General features: G+C 40.1%; 1 protein-coding gene across 1 annotated transcript in view; it reads left to right on the top strand.

The window, feature by feature from the left end:
• Positions 1-22542, top strand: part of syne2a (spectrin repeat containing, nuclear envelope 2a) — a 98063-nt gene that overhangs the window by 4759 nt on the left and 70762 nt on the right. Inside the window, exons 3-38 of the mRNA XM_084738218.1 lie at positions 1827-1922; positions 2025-2102; positions 2192-2284; positions 2489-2685; positions 3001-3200; positions 3953-4053; positions 4243-4332; positions 4641-4754; positions 4859-4996; positions 5129-5293; positions 5484-5596; positions 5762-5930; positions 6125-6221; positions 6354-6559; positions 6725-6877; positions 7346-7483; positions 7597-7698; positions 7926-8093; positions 8889-9047; positions 9132-9866; positions 10163-10297; positions 11191-11346; positions 11481-11647; positions 12550-12853; positions 14624-14739; positions 15057-15177; positions 15352-15518; positions 17809-17959; positions 18050-18861; positions 19349-19507; positions 19593-19743; positions 19869-20027; positions 20200-20367; positions 20482-20583; positions 20853-21056; positions 21280-21485. Of these exons, the coding sequence (XP_084594344.1) occupies positions 1827-1922; positions 2025-2102; positions 2192-2284; positions 2489-2685; positions 3001-3200; positions 3953-4053; positions 4243-4332; positions 4641-4754; positions 4859-4996; positions 5129-5293; positions 5484-5596; positions 5762-5930; positions 6125-6221; positions 6354-6559; positions 6725-6877; positions 7346-7483; positions 7597-7698; positions 7926-8093; positions 8889-9047; positions 9132-9866; positions 10163-10297; positions 11191-11346; positions 11481-11647; positions 12550-12853; positions 14624-14739; positions 15057-15177; positions 15352-15518; positions 17809-17959; positions 18050-18861; positions 19349-19507; positions 19593-19743; positions 19869-20027; positions 20200-20367; positions 20482-20583; positions 20853-21056; positions 21280-21485 (6590 nt within the window). The remainder of the gene's footprint in view (positions 1-1826; positions 1923-2024; positions 2103-2191; positions 2285-2488; positions 2686-3000; positions 3201-3952; positions 4054-4242; positions 4333-4640; positions 4755-4858; positions 4997-5128; positions 5294-5483; positions 5597-5761; positions 5931-6124; positions 6222-6353; positions 6560-6724; positions 6878-7345; positions 7484-7596; positions 7699-7925; positions 8094-8888; positions 9048-9131; positions 9867-10162; positions 10298-11190; positions 11347-11480; positions 11648-12549; positions 12854-14623; positions 14740-15056; positions 15178-15351; positions 15519-17808; positions 17960-18049; positions 18862-19348; positions 19508-19592; positions 19744-19868; positions 20028-20199; positions 20368-20481; positions 20584-20852; positions 21057-21279; positions 21486-22542) is intronic.

Here is a 22542-nt window from a genome sequence, read left to right as displayed (position 1 = left end):
GTGATAATTTGATCATTTGCAGAGTTCAGCTGCTTTTCAATATGCAATATTTTGATTAGGAATAAGTGTTAAGATATTTAAAAAAAGTTTCAGAGAATTATACCTCGGGAGTGTTGAAAAATGACCTGACGTCATGCTGTGGCAGAGCTGTAAGTGATATGAGGCTGCAGACATGCTGACTCATTGTTCAGTGAGGTGCAGTGAAGCAGCTCGACGTGGATCTCGCTGGAAAGAGACCTTGAGCCGCTTGTGACTCTCGGCCGGAGTATAAATAGTGCTTCAGTGAAGCAGGACAGCATGTAATGTGAACCCGGACACCCCTTCATAACCTCATGTCCATATGACTGAACACTGAAATCACTGGTTCACAACCTGCCATCTGTTACACTCATCCAATGACAACCCCAAACAGGAGAGACTTCCTTTATGTCTAGAGGACAACCGTCACTAAAACTTTGACCCAGAAACCTTTTGAATGAATCCACCACAGTTTTAGTCCAGTACAGTTCTGGATGAATGACAGAATTTTAATTTTTTTTTTATGGGATGTGTTTGTAAAGCGTCTGCGTGTAACAAAAATAAATGTTAATTTTAGTGCTGCCCACAGTCACATTTCCCATGACCCCTTTTTCTTCCTGCTGCATTTCTTTCCTCTGTGGTTTGCAAAAAGATAAACATGTCAGACATTATTTCTCCATCAGCCTCTCACTTTTTTTTTAACCACATGATGAAGAAAACCCTGAACAACTTCCTGTTTTGTATAAAATTATTTAGCACATTTCCCACCAAGTATGACACAGTGACCCAGGATTGATTATATCTAATATACAGCTGTTTAGTTTGTTTTATCCATTTGATATTTTTACTTGGACCAGAATCAATGATAAATTAATCTTCAAGCTGCTGTTGCACACACTGACAATATGTTTGGACTTTCTGCTCCGCTGAGAGACTGTCGATGCCTTTGTAAGCTCTGCTATTTTCTGTTTTGAGGTTTTTTGTTTTATTCAGAAAATTATTCATACGGTATTTGTTGTTGTGTCAGTGCTTATTTTTACATGAAAGAACCACAATAATATATTCATGTAGATTCACAGATATAATTTGTTTGTATTTTGAGGTTGGAACAGTATCAAAAAATAAAATAAATAAATTCTTGAAAAAGGAAAACAGAATTTTTCAAAATAAAGGACATACATAATTTGATTAAATTAGAATTGACAAAGATAAAAACAAATGCCTCTTTACTAAATTGTCTGATACGACAGTCTAGGCTCAGTAGTTTCATTGCTTTATCTTCTCCTTTAGTCTTCCTCATTTTCCTAAACTTCTTCTCTTTCCCTGAAACAGCGTGCAAATATACTACAACTCAGGAACTTAAACAGTACATGCAAGGTGTGATGTGATGGGTTTTCAAATCTTATTATATGGTGGCAGTTGTCCTTTAAGACACATCTTATCCGTTCCAAATGTAATGTACTGGTTAGATCACATAACCACATATTAGAGCTACAAACTGTTGTTTCTTTCCATGACATAAGTAGCAGGTTTGTCAGCTGTGATGAGGCAGGAAGAGAGGAATTGTTGTATGGTGGTTATTGTGGTGAAACTTCTTAACGCTCCAGAATAATTTAAGTTCTTTGTTTTGAAGTTTTAATGCAAATTGAAAACAGTTATTGTGCAAATGGTCTTTATATCTGCTGAGAATCACAACTTTAAGCCATGCAGGTTTGGGTTTCTCAGTATCGGTACCGGGATATTTCAATGTGCAGTTGTGCATCTGGACAGGTATATCAGTAAGACTTTAATTGTGTTCATCGTTGCAGAGATGCCCTCCTTCGTTTGTGTCAGACCTCTTCTCTGACCTCAGAGATGGATCACAGCTGCTCGACCTGCTGGAGGTGATGAGCGGCCAACCCATGGTGAGTTACTCCTTAAGATTTATAATCAATCAGCTGACACGTATTAGGGAGGTGAAACACAAAATCAACGAAAAAAATAATGTTGTGATTTTCTCTCCACAGAAAAGACAAAAGGGCCGTGGGTTTTTCCAGCAGAGAGCCAACGTTGAGACAGCGCTGAACTTTCTCAAGAAAAAATCTGCAAGTTTCCACAAAAAAAACCAAACAAAAACATGGCATCAGAGTCTGCAGTTTGTTTTATTAACATTTCTTGTGTTTGGTTGGCGTAGGTCAAACTGGTGAACATAAACATCTCAGATATCATAGATGGGCGGCCCTCCATCATCCTCGGACTCATATGGACCATCATCCTCCACTGTCACGTGAGTACCAGTGGTAAACCAGTGCCACCACATATTAATCCGCTTCTGCTATTGCGACAAGGGAAGTAGGAAGAGAAAGAGAAGGAGAAACTAAAGCCATGGCGTCTTGTGATACATCATTTATAATTTAAAAAATACAGATTTCACATATGTATGAACCACTTTAAAGATACTAGTGATTTGATAAAAGTTTCTCTGTTATAGATCGAGGAGCTGGCCAGCACTCTCTCCTTCAGCTCTTGTCATTCCTCCCTCGACTCGCTGACCAGCCTGGACTCCTTCTCTGGCAGCCCGGTTCCAGCCAGTCCGGTCCCTGCAGGCCGGACGTCGCCTCTCCACAGACGCTTCAGAGTGTCCGCCAAGAAGGCCCTGCTCATGTGGGTCAGGAACCAATGCAAAAAGTGGGTTATCTATCATATATATATAAATGATGGTGATAAATAATCTTTGTTTAACTGTTGTTTGACTCAGTGGTTTGAACTATTCCATCAGCAGCAGGAATGACAGCGAGTGCTACACCCCTCTGTTGGTTTTGCATGTTTTACAAGTGTTTGCATGACTGTCCTGCAAAACATGCAAAACAGGTGGATAAGCTAGTTGGTGCTAATGTTAGAGTCAAATCAATAACTGAAGTTGTGACAATGATCAATATTTTTCTACAGACTGACTCAGACCTTCTTTGTTTATTGTTTTTATGTTTGTTTTTGTGTCTCCAGGGTTGGTTGCTCTGTCAGCATGAGGGACTTTAAGTCGAGCTGGAGGAGTGGAGAGGCTTTCCTGGCCATCCTGTGCTCGCTCAGACCACAGCTGGTGGATCTCTCACTGGTTCAGTCCAGAAGCAACCAGGAGAACCTGGAAGAGGCTTTTCACCTGGCCGAGAGGGAGCTCCACATCCCCCGCCTGCTGGAGCCCCAGGGTGAGGATGATAAAGTAGTAACATTGAGATTCTTGAGTTTTTTTTGGCTATGGTAGTTATGTCCAACAACACATTAGGGCCATTTTTATCTATTTGTACTTAACTTATCTTTGCTATTCTATCAGGCTCTGTGTCTTTGCATTTACGCCTTAGAAACCTTATATTGTATATTTATTTTTCACTTATTTGATGCTCTTTTGTTGTTATTCTTATGTTGCTGTAATTTTGGAGCAATCTGGCACAAGAATTTCCTTTGGGATTAATAAAGTTCTAACCTGTTGTGTCGTATCTCTTATTATATAACAGTTAAACAATTAAAAACAATAACAACCTTGCAAAGTGACAAAACACAATTATTTTCTTGTACATTTCTGATTTTATACTCAGACAATAAGCACAAATTTATGACTACAATCTCAGAGAATATCTGATTTTTTTTCTCATAAATTTGTGAGTTTTCTCTTGGAAATTTACCACTTTAATCTCAGAATATTACCACTTTACTCCATAATTTTACCCGATGGCCCTACAGAGTATTTTCGATGTATTACTTTACTGACCCATTTTTCCGCAGATGTTGATTACCTTGATTTTTTAGGAGACGGTGTAACCTGTGTCTGCATTAGAACAGTTAGAACAAGCAAATTGATGAATTCCTGCTCCTGGGAAGCGCTGACAAGAGAGAAGAGAAAAGCGATGTTTTATTTTTTTATTATTTATAAAGCCTCTCTATTTATTTTTCTGCGCCTCAGATGTTGATGTTAAAGACCCTGATGAGAAGTCCATTATGACGTATGTGGCCCAGTTCCTGCAGTACTCTAATGACATGCCGGCACCTGATGACCATCTGCAGGTAAGAAATCCACCCTTTACTGCAGAACTGACAGCGTTACCTTCGGTCAAATTCACATCTTCCCCTCTTGAAAGTTTAAATTTCAGTAATAGCTGTTTCTGCCTCTGATGCTTCTCTTCCACGTTCTCCTGCATGAAACTGAGGGCTCTTGATTATTTTCCCTGTTCTCTTCTGGTGGTGGTGCTGCAGCTGTTTCCTCTGGACCAGCCTTCTTCTCTCTTGCCTGTGAACTTGCCTGCTCACTTCACTCCAGCAATCGCTGTCTCACCCTTACGTCAGGTAGCCATACACCCAGCAAACAGTCCCTCTTCAGATGATGGTTTTCAGTTTATATAAGTCTTCCTCTCACTCTGTAATTTGCATCAATTATGCAAATTTTATTGATATACAATTCACCGGCATGGCTATTCCTGTAGAGGACTTTTAGTTACTTTTAGTTTTCTGCTGCTATTTCTATGTTATATTCTATAATTTGTATCAGTGTGGAGATTATTTCTCATTTTTCACTGATTATGCAGCTATATAATTGTGTTTCACTTTTGTTAACAATGACACAAAGTTATTGCGTTTCAATTTTGGAAATGTAGGTCTCTCCAAGTGAACGAGCACTAGAGGTGACTTGCTGGCTGCAGCAAGCCTACGAGGAGCTGTCAGAGGCACGTACGGCCACAGAGAACTCAAGCTATGCAGAAAAATATCAGGTACGGCAAAGCACAAGAGCTGAAAGAAGAAAACGTTCAGTGGTGAGTTTTATTTTGTATTGTTGCACAGCAATTACAAGTTGTGGCTGTATTTGGTTCATCAGGTGTTTCAGAACCTCGCTGACTCCTTCACTGAGCAAAGGAAACCAGTGATGACCCTCCTCGCTGCTATAAGACGCCGCCCTGAGCTGAGCAAAGAGCAGTGTGCCCTCAGGACGGCGTGGGATCGTCTGGAGGAGGAGGTGATAAGCAGTTAACTCTCGGAGGGGGTTTTTGTGTTTGTGCATGTGCAACAGCAATTTTTATCATCATGCAATATGGAGCTACTAAGGAATTACTCATTAGACAAAATTACCGTGTGTGTCATTCCTCAGCTGCAGAGACGTAAAGCAGACCTGGACTCGAGCCTCCCTCCTCCTCTGGACTCGGTTGTCGTGTGGCTACAGCATGCAGAGGCAGCGCTGACAGAGGAGGGAGGAAGAGAGAAACATCATGCAGATGCTGCTAAAGAAGCAAGAACTCAACAAGACACACTAAAGGTTATTGTTTTATTTTGAAACAGCAGAACAAATCTGATCTTTCATGTTGTTAAAAATCAAAAGTATAAAATTTTCTAGTGTTCAGAAATAGCTCAACATACACTGTAGTCTATGGGACAAGAATGGGGCACACACATACATATATATTTTAAATTTATGTGCTTATAATCTTGTTTGCTGTTTTTTACAGACTTTAATTAAGGAGATGAACCACCACGTCAATATCCTTGACAGCTACCACTACATGGATGACTTGGGGAATGTATTGGTGCCCCTCGAGAAGTTTGATGAGATAAAAAGGCGGTTCGTAACATAATAAACTTCTGCAATGACTAAATTGCACTAAAATCAGTATTTCCATATGGATGTTAAAAGCCAGAAATCTTCTGGTCTGTTGTATTAAAAGTATCTGCAGTTTGGTTCCAATAAAACAATGAAATAATACATGAACATCTTTTATTTAAACAGGTTAACCAATATCCGAGTGACAGCCAAGTATCAGGGGATCAAGCTGGAATACCAGGAATCCCGTCACACTGTACTGGATCTCCTGGGACGCATCAGTGATAAGATTCAGACCTGGAAACCTCCCTACAGATCCCAGGAGACAGTTCTTGTGCTTCTGCAGGACTGGCATGTACGTATCTAAAAGAGGGGACAAAAAAACTTGTTACATCATCTCCAAAAATATTCTAATGGCACGATAGCAAACTAACTACAAGAATTCAAGAAAAAAATGTGGACATTTTGTTTAATCTAATGAGTTATCTGACAAACCGTGCTTCCTGAAAAGCCAACAACGGTGATGACTTCTGTTGGTTTGTTGACTAGGAAACAGTGGAGCGTCAAGGCCTCCTTTTGATTCTGATCGACGCCCTCCAAAACCTGAAAGAGAGGGCGAACGCTTACACCAGCAAAGCAGCGCTAGGTATGAGCTAAATGTGTGACTGTGAGAAGAGTTCTGTTAGCACAAAATTATAGCGTAGTCCTTGTAGATGATACATTTCATGAAGACTTATTTTATTTCTAAAAGTTAAGACTCACACTCTTCTCTCCCCAGGTGAAGGCTCTCAGCGTGTTACTCGCCAGGTAAAGGAAGCAGAAAGTGAAGCTGACCTGGTCTCACAGGCTGTGACGTCTGCGAGAGGGACGATGGAGAGAGCAGTGTCTGCGTGGGAGACTTACAACAACTGCGTCACTTCTCTCCAGACGTGGCTGGCACAGGAGACACATTCACACGACCAGTCTTCTGCTACAGGGACGCAGGTAAACTCATGAATTTTATCTGTAAGTAACTCAAAAAGATTCCTCTCATGATGAAGTCTTTAATGTGTTTAATTACTGCATGTTCTCTTGCACTAAATCACAAATTAAGGCTGCAGAGGAGAAGCCGTAGATTCACTTTATTTTTTCATCTTTTGGTGTCTGTAGGATGTGAGTGACTGGGCGTCATGTCATGCTAAGTTAAACCAGGCAGGTAACCTGCTCATTGAAGTGACAGAATCTTCGACCGGCCTCGCTCTGGACGAGCAGCTCAGAAAAGTCAACATGCAGTGGGCTGAATTCATGAAGAAGACGATGTTTGTAAGAATTCATGTGGCACAGTTGAGATTAAATGAATGCAAATTTACAAAATTTAAACCAAGACCTACTTAAATACAGTATATCAAGTCAGTCCATATTACATTTGGAAAAATGTCTAATTTGATATCACATTTTCAAGACTTGCTTGATTATTTTTTTTATCACGTCTTTAAAATGCAGGTTTATGAAAGGCATTAAAAAGGCATTTTATTTGCATTGATTTGCATTGTGGAACTTCAATTTTAGTGGCTAAAATTGGCTTTTGATTGTTTGATTTTAAAGTAATCCAAAAGTTATTCAAAAATATTAAGATTGTATTACATTTTTTTGTAATCACGGTGATTAAATTACTAATTTAGAAAATTGGCACATACTGACTGCATTTGACCCGACCCTGAAATATGATGTAACCTACAGAACATAAAGACGTCTATAAAGGCTGTTAGTCATGAAACATGTCTTTCTTAGGAAGTGTCATCGGAGCCCAGTGTTGGTCCTCTGTGTCTTCAAATGGTGCATTCACTGACCCAGGAGGCCAGCCTGCTACTGAGGCAGCCTGTGGAGGTGTCCTCAGTCCCACTGAAGGCTTACAGACAGAAACTGCAGGTTGGCAAAGTTACTCATGAATGAATGGAATTATGTGTGGATGAAAAAATAGCAGCAAAATTACTGTAGTCTCTTTTCTCTTTTTTAAAAAACCTGTCACTTTCATTTCTTAGCTGCTGAGTAAAAAGATGGCGGATATGGACTTTTCATCTCTCAGTTCATCCGCAGACTTTCAAACCAGCAACACAGAGAAGCTCCAACAAACTCTCCCACAGGTACTCAGGTTGCAAAACTGCTCCGACTTTAATGTGATGCATCTGAGCTGCCCCCCAGTTTTTTAATTTTTATGAATTGATTTTGAGGCTAAACTTTATTAAACCAGTGTGTAGATCAACATACATCCGATGATGTCAAATATTTATATAAGACTAAAAATTATACAATATTTTCAGACTATTATTGATTGAGGGTTCAGTCCTGATTGCTTGTATCGGTACGACAGATGCTTGCTGGAGCAGAAAGCGCCTGTGGAGAGCTGCAGAGGGCTGCGTCCAGGCTGGAGGGCCGTCTGGCTGAGCTGGACCACTGGAGCACAGAGGCCCTGGACTGTCACCAGCACCTAAACGAGAAAAAGCACAGAGGCCACTCTGCACTGGAATCTACAGCCAAAGTCAGCAAACCAAAACTCTGTGCACCTTCTAATCAGACGCTGTTTTGGTTTTTATGTTAAAGTCATCACAAACGAACCCGAAGTCCTTTTCACAAAAGTAATTTGTGAGCAGACTGTAAATGATGGCGGTGGTTTAATTCACTCATGATTGTTAAAATTAGTCAAACAAATGATGTCATGATGCAAACTTGGTGGCCCCAGATTTTTAATAATAACATATCTGATTCTCATGTCTTTTCACTTTATTTTGTCCCCATATTTGATCTCATATGTCCATTTTTGGAACAACAGGAACAACAAGTAATACCCTGTAATACCCGCACCATTTAAAAAATGTAGTTTTTCTTTACTATAAAGAATAAAGTCAAAAGGTGAAGAATAAAGTGCCATGCATAATAAAAAATAAATTAGAAGAGGATTAAAAGATTTTTTTTCCTTATGTCTGGCAATAATACCGCAAGTTCGACTTTATTCTTGACTTTTCTTTTTTATTCTCCAAATGCAATATTTGAAAAAAATGTTTTTTTGTATGCCTAATACTTTGTCATATGTAGTGTGACACCTTATTCCATTCATTTTCAGTTGATTATGTGGCCAGATATGCAAAACTTGAAAGAAATAATGGAAAACATACCCACATCCCGTAACATGGGATCCCTCCTGGGTAGCGGAAACTTGATTTTGAGTGACAAAGCATAAATATGTCCTGTAAAGTTGAAAAAGTATGCCAGTGTTTGGTTTGAGTCCTTTAATACAGTACAGCTAATGCAGTATCGGCTATATAATCCTTTCTAGGTCCTGGTGTCTCGAGGCTTGCAGCTGGAGAGCCAGGTTGTAACTGAGGGACGGGATCTGCAGGACCTTGTCACACGAGTTCAGAAAACGTCTCCTCTGCAGCACCTCAGTACCTCTGGGATGCAGGACAGGATGTCAGAGACAGTCTCCCACTGCCAGGTGAGTTAAATCAATGTAAATAACCTTTTTTTAGTTCTTCAGTAGTTTGTATGAGACTATGATAGTATATGTTTTATTTTTTAGGAGATTCTTGGAATGTTTTGTTCCCTTGGGTTTCTGCGACTCGTTGAAACATCCCATCAGACAGAGAGGCAGCCAGAGGCAGGGTTATTAGTTGTGGCCAGAACCAAAGAAGTAGACCAGATTGGGAATGTTATGCTGCAGGACCCAAATCATGTTTCACCTGAGAGTCCATCTCAGGCGCCTCAACAAAAGAAAAGAGGTCTCCAGGGCGGGCCTGAAAAACAGCATGTGAACCCACAAAATGAACCAGCCATTGTCATACCCCACGTCCAATTCCAGATGTTGCCTCAGCCTCTGAGGGAACCAGGACCTCGTGTTCACTCACCTCCTCCTCAAACTGTAAAATTAGCTGAGCCCATTATCAAATTACATGTTCAAACCTCAAGTCCAAGTCAACGTGATCAACCTCCATCAGTTTTGACTCAAGCTCCAAAGTGTCCAAAAAGTGCAGTTGTGTCTAAACATGCAACAAGTCCAGTCCCAGAGGAGAAGGAAAGCTCATCCCCCTCACAGACTCTCATATCCAGAATGAGAGGCCAACCAAACACTCTGCAGAGTAATAAAACATCTCCACAACCGCCAGTTATGGTCCGCAGCGAAGTTCATTCAAGAGCCCAGTCGATGGCGAGGAGCCGACTGGAGAAGGCCAGGTCTCGTCTGCAAGGACGCATCCAGCAAGCCATCAAGTTGTTTGGTGGCAGAGAGATTTCAGAGTCACAAGCCAAAAAGAAACAGGTAGAGTAACTGGTAACTTTCAGATTTGATTTTATAATTTGTCAGTGATACAGTTTCGTACTTGCTAATAAGTTTGAGACACTTCAAAGTGAGTGTAAAGTCGGCTTTTCCATGTGTTGCTTGTCAGATGCTGAAAAGAGAGCAAATGCTTTTCATGCTGAAACATCCAGACCCTTGAAACTCAAAATGTAATTTCAGAATAAGGGCACATTCTTCAGAGGTCTGTGTTGTTTTGCTTTGCAGAGCTGTCAGTTTTGTCCGTGGATGTCTGTGCAGCTTTATGTCTTTCTGTGCAGAGAGCTTTAAAGATTCTGCAGCCTGCCATCCTGGAGGAGTTCCTCGGTGCAGTGGAGGGTTTTGGGGCCTTTTGCACGGGGCCCCAACTCCAGGACTTGATGCTCCTGTCTGACTCAGTCAGAAAGCAGTGGGAGGTATGACAGGGACTGAATACAGAGGACTGTTGAACCTATTAAGGAATAAATCACTTCTGTCATAAAGAAAGATTTAATTAAGTTTTAAAACCAGTTTAAAGGCATTAGCCATTGATATATTCATAAAAGCGCTTAAAGTTTACTGAGGTTTATTGATTTTTCATCAATTTTAAAACAATTAATACCTAATTAGTAATTTATGGCTTAGTAAAGCTTAGTAAGACAGATAAATTTGGTCATATCAGTAGTGAAATGTCAATGGCTCTGACATTAATCCTCAAATTTCTGTAGATATATGTATATTAACAACTGCTGCATAACCATAATTGAGAATGAAATGACATTTTTTACATATATGAAGATGTTTTTTGATGTTAAATGTTTCTAAAAGGAATGGTTGGACATTTTGAGAGCTTATTCATGTTCTTGTTCTTTGTCTGTTAAAAAAACTGACTGTAAAAAGACTTGATGGGGGAAACAGTCAGTCTGACTTTGCACAAAGGTTAAAAAATGCTCCATGATCTAATAATCTAAGCAAAATGTCAACAATCAAACAAATATGAGAGTGGAATTGATCTTCTCATCTACCTCTCAGCAAGAGAGGAAATGGTTGTATTTTCACAAAATGTTGAACTATTCCTTTAAAATACTGGATAAAATGATATCCAGTTACATTTAATTTACCCTTTTTACTCACAATATCTTACTTTTTGAGTTATCCCACTTGTAACACTGTGGCACTCATTCATAACTGAAGAGCCCCTTTAATTCAGTATTTTATTTCCCTTTTGCTTTAACATTTATTCTATACCATGATAACTTGGCACTACTTACAGTTTAATTACAAATTTTCATTCAAACGTAAAGTTTCTGCTTGTTTGTGTCAAACTCAGGATGTGTGCAGAGAAATGGCAGCCTTTGTTCCCCTCTTGTGGTCTCAGATCAGAGAGGGAAAGCAGCCATTTTCTGTTGTTCGATGTGAAACGCAAACTAACGCTCTGCACGAAACCACTGACCAGACTGACCATGACTGTTTGCTGCAACAACAGGTATTTGCATAACTGTAACGTGTGCATTAACATCTAAATGTGCTGTGTGGCAAAACCGTATGACTTTGGGAAACAATCAAATAGCCAGAAAAAAAGTTGATCTTCAGCTTCTGAGACGTTCACATTTCTCCCAGGCCGTCATGGACGAAGCTGCACCTGTTGACGAACATGTTGAGTCGCTTCAAGAGTTGTGTGAGACACTGACACCGAGAGAATCCTCCTGCCTGGCAACAGACCAGCTGAGGGAGTCAGATGAAGCACAGGAAACAGAACCCAGTGACACAGTGCTCCCATCTGACTGGTAAGATAACACTGAGGAGAGGCATCATGAGGTGTAATATATTAACCCTCACGCCATTTAAGAAGGAAATAATAAGATCTGCATCTCTTAGATCAGCGGTTCCCAACTTCTTTCCTTAAACGACCCCTTTCTATTCACTGAGTAAAATGCCGACGCCCGACTAAGTCCTTGAGTTTGGTCTTTAAAAGACCAAATGAAACACATCATACCCCACCATGTTTCTGCACCAGCTGATCCCCATCCTTATCTTAGATTTACTGCACCATTTAGTTTCATTTTCATAAACAGTGTCATGTGCATGTAAATAAATTAAATGTGACAAAATTGTTGGTGATTCAAAGAATAAAATAAATGCTTAAAAAAATATGAATACAATAAGTAAACTATATATAATATGGGGTGATTAATACAAAACTGCAGTATTAGTGGCAGATTAAAATGTTTGCCATATAGCCTTAAATTTCTGAGCACATCCTCTTGTAGAATAGTGAATTTTCTGTATTGTCAAATAACGTATAAGGTCTTTAATCGACAGCTTTAGCAGTACAAAAGATGCAAATGCTCTCATGTCATTTGCCTGCTGACTAAGATGCATTTCTTGTTGAGCTACTAGATTAGATTAGATTTTAATTTAAGGAAATTAAATTTTAATTTGAACAGAAATAGAGCAGAGTTTTGTGGCATTAGAATTTACCTTTAAATTAACATTTAATTTGTAGTGTCAATAAACTGAACTGAGTTTTAGTTGAACTGCATCATTTAATGGAAGCAGACAGTTTCTTTATTAACAATCGTCACTCTGTAATCCTTCAAGTCTATTAATCCTAATGAGGTTCCTGTAGGACTGAGTGGCTCTAACTGACGGGCCCCGACCTCCCGCTGATAAACGTTTCTTAACTCAGCAGGGGACGGCAGCTCCAGGGAAACACCCCGCCAAGAGCGACTGGCGAGTTGGCCGACACGGGGCAGAGCAACAGTCTCCTGCAGGAACAAAGCGAGGACAGCCCACAACAGGACCTCTCACCCGCGAGCAGCGCTGAGTCAGCGCAGGACGTCCCAGCGGAGAGCGACGATGACCTGACACAACGCAGAGGCTGCAGGTCGGGGAAAAATCTGAAGTCCTCGCTTCGAGCCAAAGAACAGCAGCTGAAAGTTCGTCTGCTGCACATCCCAGAGAGCAGTCAGCAAACTCAAACTCATATACAGGTATGAAGAGAACAGGAGGGCTTGTGTTTAGATTTGCTTGTTTTTCTCAACTCCACTATATATTTTAGTGCTTTTTGAAACAGGAGCCTTGTTTTAGTTAATTCACTTAATGTGAAATCAAAGTGAAGTAAACAGCTTCTTTGTAGTTTGTGGTCTGGATGGAGGTGGTTCCAGTGATAAGTGGGTCATTTATCTATAGATGTGTCTACAGCTGCAATGAATAGTGCATTAAATTATTAGTTTCCAACTGTTAAAGTAAGTTGCAACCATTTTGATAATCCATTGATCATTTTTAACAAAAAAAATCTTATTTTTATTCAGTTGCGGTTAAGTTTTGTGTTGTATGTTGTAGTTTGTGATTTCTTATGACTTATGACATGACATATGTACCCTTTACATCAAAGAAACAAGAGGAAAGCTCTACAGTCAACTTTGATGCAGTCTTTTTATTTTAAATCCTGGACATCCATATTTCTGCACACCGTTTCTTCTTCTGAGAAGGCAAAAAAATTGTGGGGTTGTATGAGGTACTTATCTATAGTCAGTGTATTACTTATAGTAGATGTCAGTCAACATGTCCCCAGTTTGGATTTTGTATGGGAAACCACAATCAGCCAAATATTATTTTTACAACGCAGAATCTTAAAGGGTTAGTTCAGATTCCCTGATGTCACACAATAACACAGACAAATTAACCGATCGAGGCAGCAGTAGATCAGCAACTCCAGCGTTCTGAGAGGTAAAATTGTTGTTTTTGTCAGTGGAGTTTGATTAGCCTGGAGAGAATGATATTTGTCTTAGATGTTTCCCATCTGAAAGAACTTTCTGATGGCAAGTTAGTACACTTCTAGATGGCTAAAATACATTTTGCTGCTGGCCCTGTTCACTTCAGTACATCTCTTAGCTTCCTACAAAAGTACTCCTGCTGCTTCTCCAAACTGAGGCCGTGCTGACGGCCATCTGCTGAAGGTGATACAGTTACTATGGACAAATACCTCACTTGAAAAAAATCCAATATATCCCTTTAAAGTTATTAATATGATACTTTCTGCCTCTTACTTAAATTTCTTCGTCCATACTACGACCTTGTCAGGATGACAGAGCATTTTTCCTTCACTTCTTCATGTTGTCTTTACCTTAGAAAAACATTCCAGATGCAGCTTTGAGTTTGATATGTGATAGATGTTTCAGTAGTGAAATGGTATGAAATGCTATGATTTGACTTGTAGTATGGAGAAATTATTATTTTAGACTATGCATCTTGCTTATGTTAAAGGACCAGTGCGTAGGATTTAGTGGTATGTAATGGTGAGCTTGCAGACTGCAAATATGTCTCATCCCCATAAACTTCCTGATGTGTAGTTGAACCTATGGTGGCTGTGAAACTCCCACACAACACACAGGGATTCTGGGCTACTGTAGAAACATGGTGGTACAAAAACCACTCTTATTTCCAGGTGATTATACACTAATGAAAACATAAATATGAATATTTTATTTCATTTCTACCATATTCTACCAATTAATACCTGTGCATCTTACACACTGGACCTTTAATTCCCTAAATTAATCTCATTTAACGTGACCTGTCCTTAAGTCTTCGTGGTCAGAAAAGAACTCAGCAGTGTCATTGGCTGTCACTGACCTGTACAAGACACAGCACCAGCTGCGGGGCACTAATCCACAGTAATTGGATAGGCTCCCTCGCCGCTCCATCTTTTACTCTTTTTCTTCACTGGGCTGTTACTATGTGACTCTCCCATCTCCCAGGCGGTTGTCAGGGGCAACAGTGTGGAGACCAAGCAGGAGGCAGAGTGGACCGTCGTCGCAGAGACAGCCGCCCCAACACAGGAAGAGGACTCCTCTGGACAGGAAGTACTGGAAAGGTGTGTTTGTGTTTGAAGAACTGACAGCGTGTGTGAAATAAAGTTTGAACTTAGAGCTTAAAGAGAACAAATACTCACATTTTAGAGTGAATTTACTGTCTGTTACTGCACATGTGACCCATTTTAACTCATGTAAACAACATTGAAGTCTTTAAAGTCAGCCATGCACCTTGTTTTAAGTGCAGTAAAATAAGAAAAAGAAAGATACTAGTGAGATGAACTTGATGTCATAGATTTTGCAGCAGGCTCTGTTCCCATGTAGCTGTTCAGTGTCAGAAAATGTTGCATTAAAATGCTGCGTGAATCTTTCCCTGTAGGTACAGAAAGTCCTGCTTGGTGTTTCGGTCTCAAGTCCAGAAAAATCAGCAGCGTTTGGAGGAGTTTATCCCCGACCCGGTCACCACCTCCAGCCTGCAGAACCAAAAGAAGCAACTACAGGCAAGTTGAAGCATCTCTTCACCACTTTACATTCATTTTCAGCCGTTATTCAATACCATCAAAAAAATAATATTTTCAAATTGTGCCCTTAAAGCAGAATAAACTGTCTAGACTAAACAATCACTAACCAGTCATTTGCTGTGATTGCTTTAATGACGTGTTTCTCTTCAACAGATTTTAAAGCAGGAGACAGAGGCGCTGTGGTTTGAGTTTGAGCTCCGGTATGCCCAGCTATCCCAGTGCTCCCATCTAATGACCAGGGACGATAAAGGTGAAGTGGAAAGAGACTGGGAGCAGCTGACTCAGCAGTGGAGAGGACAACAAATGTGCCTACAGAGCAGGTACAGTATGGCAAGCCGTTTTAACATTTAATAGATAGGCTGGATATGTATTGCAGATATCTGTAATTAATTTCTTCCTATTCAAAAATAACATTTCAGATATCCACAAAGTAATTCTTCCTATACACAATTATCATTTCAGATATCCACAATGTAATTTTTACTAGGACAAATGACATCACTTTCCCCATTCATGTGTATGGGGTTTGTCATTACAGATATCCGTAATTAAATTGCAGATATCCACAACTCGCATTGCAGATATCTACATCTGAATTATGGATATCCCTAATTCCATTTAAAGATATCTACATCTGAATTATGGATATCCCTAATTCCATTTAAAGATATCTCCAAATGCCCTTAATTCAAGATATCTGCTTTGTTTTTCGAGATATCTTAAAATGAGTTTTACCTAGCCAGAATTACATTATAGATATCTTGAGTTGGAACTACGACTAGTCAAAATTATGTTGCAGATATCTCTAGCTGGGATTATGGATAGTCATAATTCAGATGTAGATATCTATAATGGGGTTGTGGATATCTTGGAATGGATTTTGATTAGAGATATCTCGAATTGGAGATATCTTTTACCTGCAATCTACCTAGTCAGAATGTAATTGCAGATATCTTGTATTGGGATTTTGACAAGGCGAAATGACATTGCAGATATCTGTAAAAGTGGGAGGCGGGAGCAAGTGGGTGGTAGGAGCGGCTTGCCATGTGTATGGCTATAGGGCTTCCTATTCAATCAATCAAAACCCTTCAAACCAAATTCCTTGGCGATAAACTTGTTCTATTTCGTGGCATTTTCTGACAACCTTGTCCACAACAGCAACCGCCATTTCTTCTACTTTTTCTTCTTCATGTGCATTTCTTCTTCTAACACTGTTCAATTGTTTTGTTTACTGAGCCAGTATCCAATGGAAAGCTTGCCATAATAATGAGCAACGAATGGGAAGCCTCGCATGCGCAACGTCTTGCACAACAATTCTGACTAGTCATAATTACGTTTGAGATATCTTTAATTTTCATTCCGCCTAGTCAAAACTGAATTACAGATATCTGTAATTGTCATTTAGGATGTGTGACGAGTCGAGTGTCGGTTTAAGTGACGTCATTTCGGATATCTGCAATTCTGTTTTGACTAGTCACAATTGAATTGCAGATATCTCTAAATGTACTTTTGACTAGTCAGAATGAAGTTATAGATATCTTCAATGAAAATACTTAATAGTCATAATATAATTACGACTAGTCAAAATGAAATTATTGATATCTATAATGTTAATTCCGGATAGTCAAATTTAGCTATTAAATGTTAAAACGGCTTGCCATACGTACAGTGCACCTCTTACACCTTATTTAAAGTACTGATTCTTCAGACATGAGCACATTTGTAGCACTTAGCCATGTTAGTGATCGATCTACTGATTTAAAATGTTATTCAATCTAAGACAGAGACAAAATAATGGGAAATTATGAACTTAGAGAAGAGAGTTATGAATTTCTGTGTGATTTAGAAAAGGAAAAAAAAGGCTATCTATATTCATGTTATGCTATTAAGAAAGAAATGATAAAAAAACTAAAACTAAAGTAAAAACTGAAACTGAGAAAAGTGTCTCGCAACATAATCATTTTAATCTTAAATGCTGTCAGATACACATAATTTCAGGACTGTAAATATGATAAAATTTAATTTTTGACCTAGGAAACTTTGCATCTCAAGGACCATTTAGTCGATGTTCTGGATCTTAAGTCATAATACATAATAGCAGCAGATGGAGTTTGTTAATAACCATGTTAGTATACATAATAAAAAAGGAACATTTAAAAACATAAAAAATACAACATAAATAGAAAGGACTGTCCCTCCATATTTTGGTATTTTTCTCCCCATTCTTTACCATCTAATCCTCACCCACTGCTGATACAATAAAGCTTAAAAGTAAAATAAAATTAAAATAAATTAATCAAACCTTGATGGCAGTAATAACAACTATAAGATAATTCTAAAAATATAATATAAACAAATAAAATAAGTTGGAGAACTTTACATCAAATACTCAACAGTCCAGTGTATTCAGTCGTCTCAGTACCAAACTCAGGGATGTCAAGTAAAAAGTACCATAGCAATAATTTCTATTTACGTAAAATATGCCTTATGTGACTTTAATTAATCAAATATGCCATAAATAGAGTAGTCTCTACACAATTAAAATTGAAGCATATATATATTACAGCTTATTCTAAAAAGTGAAGTTGTTTTTGCTTTGGTTTGTGTCAGGATGACGTCTGTGGAGAAAACTGCAGACCTGATGGAGTCTGCAGATGACCAGATGACGCTGATCACAGAAAAACTGGACCGGATCCTCAAACAACCTGTGGACATTTCCTCCTTCACCTTTACTGATCCACGGCTAGTGTCTGATTTAAAGGTACATCTGTGCTTTTTTCTAACAATTAAAACTTTAATTCCGACTGTGAAATATGTGAATATTATCATGAATCCCTCTTTTGTTACTCAGGAGATGGACGACAGACTGCAGGCTGAAATGAGGAAGCTGACAGAACGAGCTACTGAAGAGGAAAGAGGGCCTGAAGCCACATCCCCTTCACCCCTCTGTCTGGCTCTCAGCAACAGTGTCCATCATCTGCAGCAGCTCAGACAGCAGCTGGAGGACGTTCAGTCAGCTGCCCAGGCCCTGGATCACTTCCTTGCCACAGCGAGGGAAGTCAAAGCTGAGATCCCGATGCTGCTGGCAGGCCAGGACCCCAGCAGACAGCACAGTGAGGCGGACTGGGAGCAGGAGAGGCACTCTTGGCAGGCAGCGGTGCAGCAGAAGTTGCAGACTGCTGCGGAACAATCTCATCGTGTTGACAGCTCTTTAAAAGCAGCGGGAATGACTCTGACCGTGGATGGCGCAACAGCGACGTGCCAGGATGTGGTGACGTCATTATCCCGGCACGCTGTGAATATGGAGCTGACGAGAGCCAGGAAGAGGGAGAGAAAAGATGAACTGTTTCCTGTGGGAAAAGAGAATGAAGAACTGAATTCTGTGGAGATTCGTCAGACGAGGACCGGGAATGATTCACCACGGGAGCGGGAGCATCACACTCCAACCGGGATGGAAGAGGAGTCAGGGATGGAGGCCCAAAGGAGCAGGCTGGAAGCCAAGGAGCAGAAAAGAAGAACCAGCAGCCAGATGAAGAAAGAAGAAGAAGAGAAGAAGAGTTTAATCCAGAGGAGAGTGGCCTTGTTAGGAACACTGAGGGAGATAAAGGGAGCAGCTGAGCAGCTGAGGTTACAGGAGCCCACCCTGCCTGCCCTGCAACAGAGGTACGACACTGATCTGAGACCAAAACCAAATCAGATCCAAACCCGATTAAATCATGGCTTAACTTTAAATCCTGTTTCATGAAACTTTGAAACTAGCCTAACATAATGAAAGATTCAGTTTAAACCTCAGCTTAGTTTTTACTCTAAACTTAGGTTAAATTAAATTCTGTTGCACCAAAACTTTAAACTCACCTTTAAAATATGATCCAGTTCAAACTTGACACTTACACTAGAGGAGCTTTAACTTTTAAAATGGCTGGATAGACTGGGACAGACTCAGTAGCTGCTGCGCTATAATGTCAAAATGGAAATATTCCTGTTGTATTACATATTATTTTATTATCTGAGCATTTCCTAACTGGTGTTCCAACTACGTTAAAATAATAACTTTTAACAGATGTCATATAAACTACATTCACACCTCTCTTATGCCGCCCCCCTGTCTACAGGTGACTCAGTAAACTAATAATTGTGCCGTCTGCTGCAGGACACGAGCCTTAACTGAGCTGGAAAGTCGTCTTGCTGGCCACTTCGCTGAGCTTCAGCACATACAAGAAGCATCTTCACAATCAGGAACCCCTGATGTGAGTCAAACTAGAGAGGTGGAGGAAGTCTGGGAGGAGGTGAAGAAAGCTGTAACTGAACGGTAAAGAGAGCAGTTTCACTCCTTTGTGATTTACTCCTGTGACGTATGTTTGTTCGCTGAGTTTGTGTGTATGGATCACTTACAGGCTGGAACGATGTAAAGGTCTGACAGAGCTGCTGAAGAGGTTTCAGAGCGTTCGAGGGGAGCTGAATGGGACGCTGCAGAGGGCAGAAAGCACCATCAGCGAACAAGCCTCCTACATGGGGAGAGACAACCTGCAGAGGCTGCACACTAAGGTATACCACCACACGTTTTGTAAGTTTGGGTTGTTGGTCAACATGCTGATGATGTACAGTCATCATCATGTGTGTGTGTGTGTGTGTGTGTGTGTGTGTGTGTGTGTGTGTGTGTGGTTTCTCAGGTCCAGGAAACAAAAGCGGAGCTGAACGGCCTCGGCGACGGCGTAGAGGAGGTTCGCACCGTCTGCAGGCAGCTTCAGGCACATCTGCGTCAGATCCCACAATGCACCGCCATCCCATTTGACAGTGAAGCAGATGCTCTCATGGACCGCTGGCTGGATGTGAGTTCAGTCATTTTAAAGTTTCAACTCACTGCTTTTTGCTCAGTTTTGTACTTTTTTAAAAAAAATAATATTTTCCTGTGTTTGTGGTGTTGGTGGGGTGGTTGTTTTCTTTTTCTTTGTTTGCTTTCATGATGAGCGTCAGCATTCATTGCGACTCAAATTCTTGCAGATATCAGAAAGAACAGACTCCTACATTGACAACCTGCACCGTGGCATCACTCTGTGGGACGGTGTCCTCCAGCTGGGAGCAGAGGTGGACAGCTGGACCGCCAATAAACTCACAGTATTTACTCAGTCTCCATCCTTTCAGACAGAGGAAGACATCAGGATCTTGCAGGTAAAAACCGTCTTCCTGTTTCAGTTCAGACCTGTTTGGGCTGTGGTATGGGACGTTAAATGTTCTCCAGAGTTCTTCTTTAAACAGTGATGATCTCTTTTTAACTATCTCCAGAATGAGATTGTGGCCCAGGAGGAGAATATGGAGCGTTTCCGCCGAAGAGCCGCTGAGATTCAGGCGCTGCTTCAAAGCACAGAGCCTCTTCTGGAGCTGCAGGTGCAGCATGTGGTTTAGTTTTCTGTTCAGGGTTTCAGGCTGAAAGCTGGCAGGTGGGATAGATACAGGGTAAAACATAGTTCTGGTTTAATTTTCAACTTGTATTACCCTGTTTACTACAACAGGACAACAACAGCACATTATGACTTTTGACAGTTAGGCAGCACTTTGGTGGTCAGTTTACATCTGGAAAAGGTTAAAGTCCAGCTGTTACTGTTGATGCTACTATTGAAAAACTTTGATGACTGGTCTCTTGATTTTTTTTTTAGGTTGTGGAGACCCAGACGAGGAAGAGGATAGAGCAGCTGAAGGAGCTTGTTTCTGAAGCTGAGGATGTTTACAGGCAGACGGTGGCTGCAAAGGGACAAATTACTGCCAGGATGGCTGTATGCTTGAACTCCCTCCAGAAGATTCAGGACTCCCTCCTCACGCTCAGTGGGTCAGATGTTGCAACAGTCCTTGCTAAACTTAAGGTGAGCGCTTGAATGAGGTAGATTTGTGTGATGAACACATAAAATACATCTCGACATTATTCTAACACACAAAGCTTTGGATCCTGTCTATTGTACATATAGTAGCTCTGAACTTTGACACTGAAGTTAGTGTTTGTGTAAATGTTTGAGGTAGCCACATTATATATTGATATGTAGGTATGTATAATGTTAATCACTGCCAGTAACTTATTTTTCTGTACAGGATCTACTTTTCGATCTACAGACTCAGGATGAGCAGGCGGAGAGTTTGCTGGAGGATCTGCGTGTTCTGGCCTCCATAGCGCAACCAGGCAGCCTGCAGAGTTTGTCTGCAGACGGGATTCTGCTGCAGGAGAAAATCAGAAACACCCATCAGCTCTTCACTGTGGTGCAAGAACAGACCGAGAGGAATATCCAGGCTCTCGACAGGTAACACACAACGTGCTTAGATTTTTCAGGTTCACGTTTCAGTTCAGCTGTCATGTAATGTTCACACATCTGCAGTGAAGTGTCTCTTGTGAACCGTGTAGCATGTATACACACACATCACTCAGCATAACATGCAGCATTTACACATTACAATGAGGCCATGAGTGAGCAGCTGGGCAGGTATTTCAGGAGCTTGTTCAGATGCTTTCTGTTCATTTTTTCTAATAGCTGCTTGATCACTTCGTTGCGTTTCAAAGGTTGTCATCAGGGGATCTGCGCAAAGAAACAAAGCAATCAAAACCAGATTTTACTTGACTGAGAACAGTAACTAATGAGTCTGAAAGAACAGTGTGAGAAAAAAACATAATGCATGTCATTACTCAAAGTAATCAATTGTAATACTTTAGATGATATCAGATATTAATAATTTGCATATCATGTTTTGTTTCTTGTTCTGGCCTATTCTAAATTATCTTATAATTTTAAAAGATTTTACAAAATCAAGATAACAGAATGTTAGACAGTACTATGTGAAAACAGATGATCACATGATCTGATCACAAATACAAACTAATTTTTAAACATGTTGAAAGTTTCCACACTGCAGCTTGATTTAAATTATTATTTTTTTGTCAATAAATCCTGAATAGTTCCTGAATATTTACGGCAACAGGACAGTGTGTGTGGGATTAACTGAAAACAAACTACAGTGCTGATGTTCATGGTAAATGACGAACATGTCATCCAGTGCAACTCTGTTGATCACTGATGAAATGATGCAACAGTGGCAGTCAAAGGAATAAAGAAGAAAGTATGTGAGAGTCTGGCTATACAGGAAATACTTGTTGGTAGGTTGAATTCATTGTTGGTTTTGGCCTTTTCATGGGATTTATTGACAGTAAAGAAAATACAGAATATCCAGACATATCCTTGAAACAATAATAGACACAAGCTTTTCATACGAGCAGTTTTAGAGATTCATATAGTTCAAACTCAGCAGGACAAGTTCAACTTGTTTTCTGAAGTCTGTCTTGTCTTCTGCAGCAGAGCCATTTTC

The sequence above is a fragment of the Lutjanus erythropterus genome, chromosome 15 (assembly GCF_056507025.1).
Source record: "Lutjanus erythropterus isolate fLutEry1 chromosome 15, fLutEry1.hap2, whole genome shotgun sequence".
Lineage (NCBI taxonomy): Eukaryota > Metazoa > Chordata > Actinopteri > Lutjaniformes > Lutjanidae > Lutjanus > Lutjanus erythropterus.
This window is presented reverse-complemented; position numbering and strand designations above follow the sequence as displayed.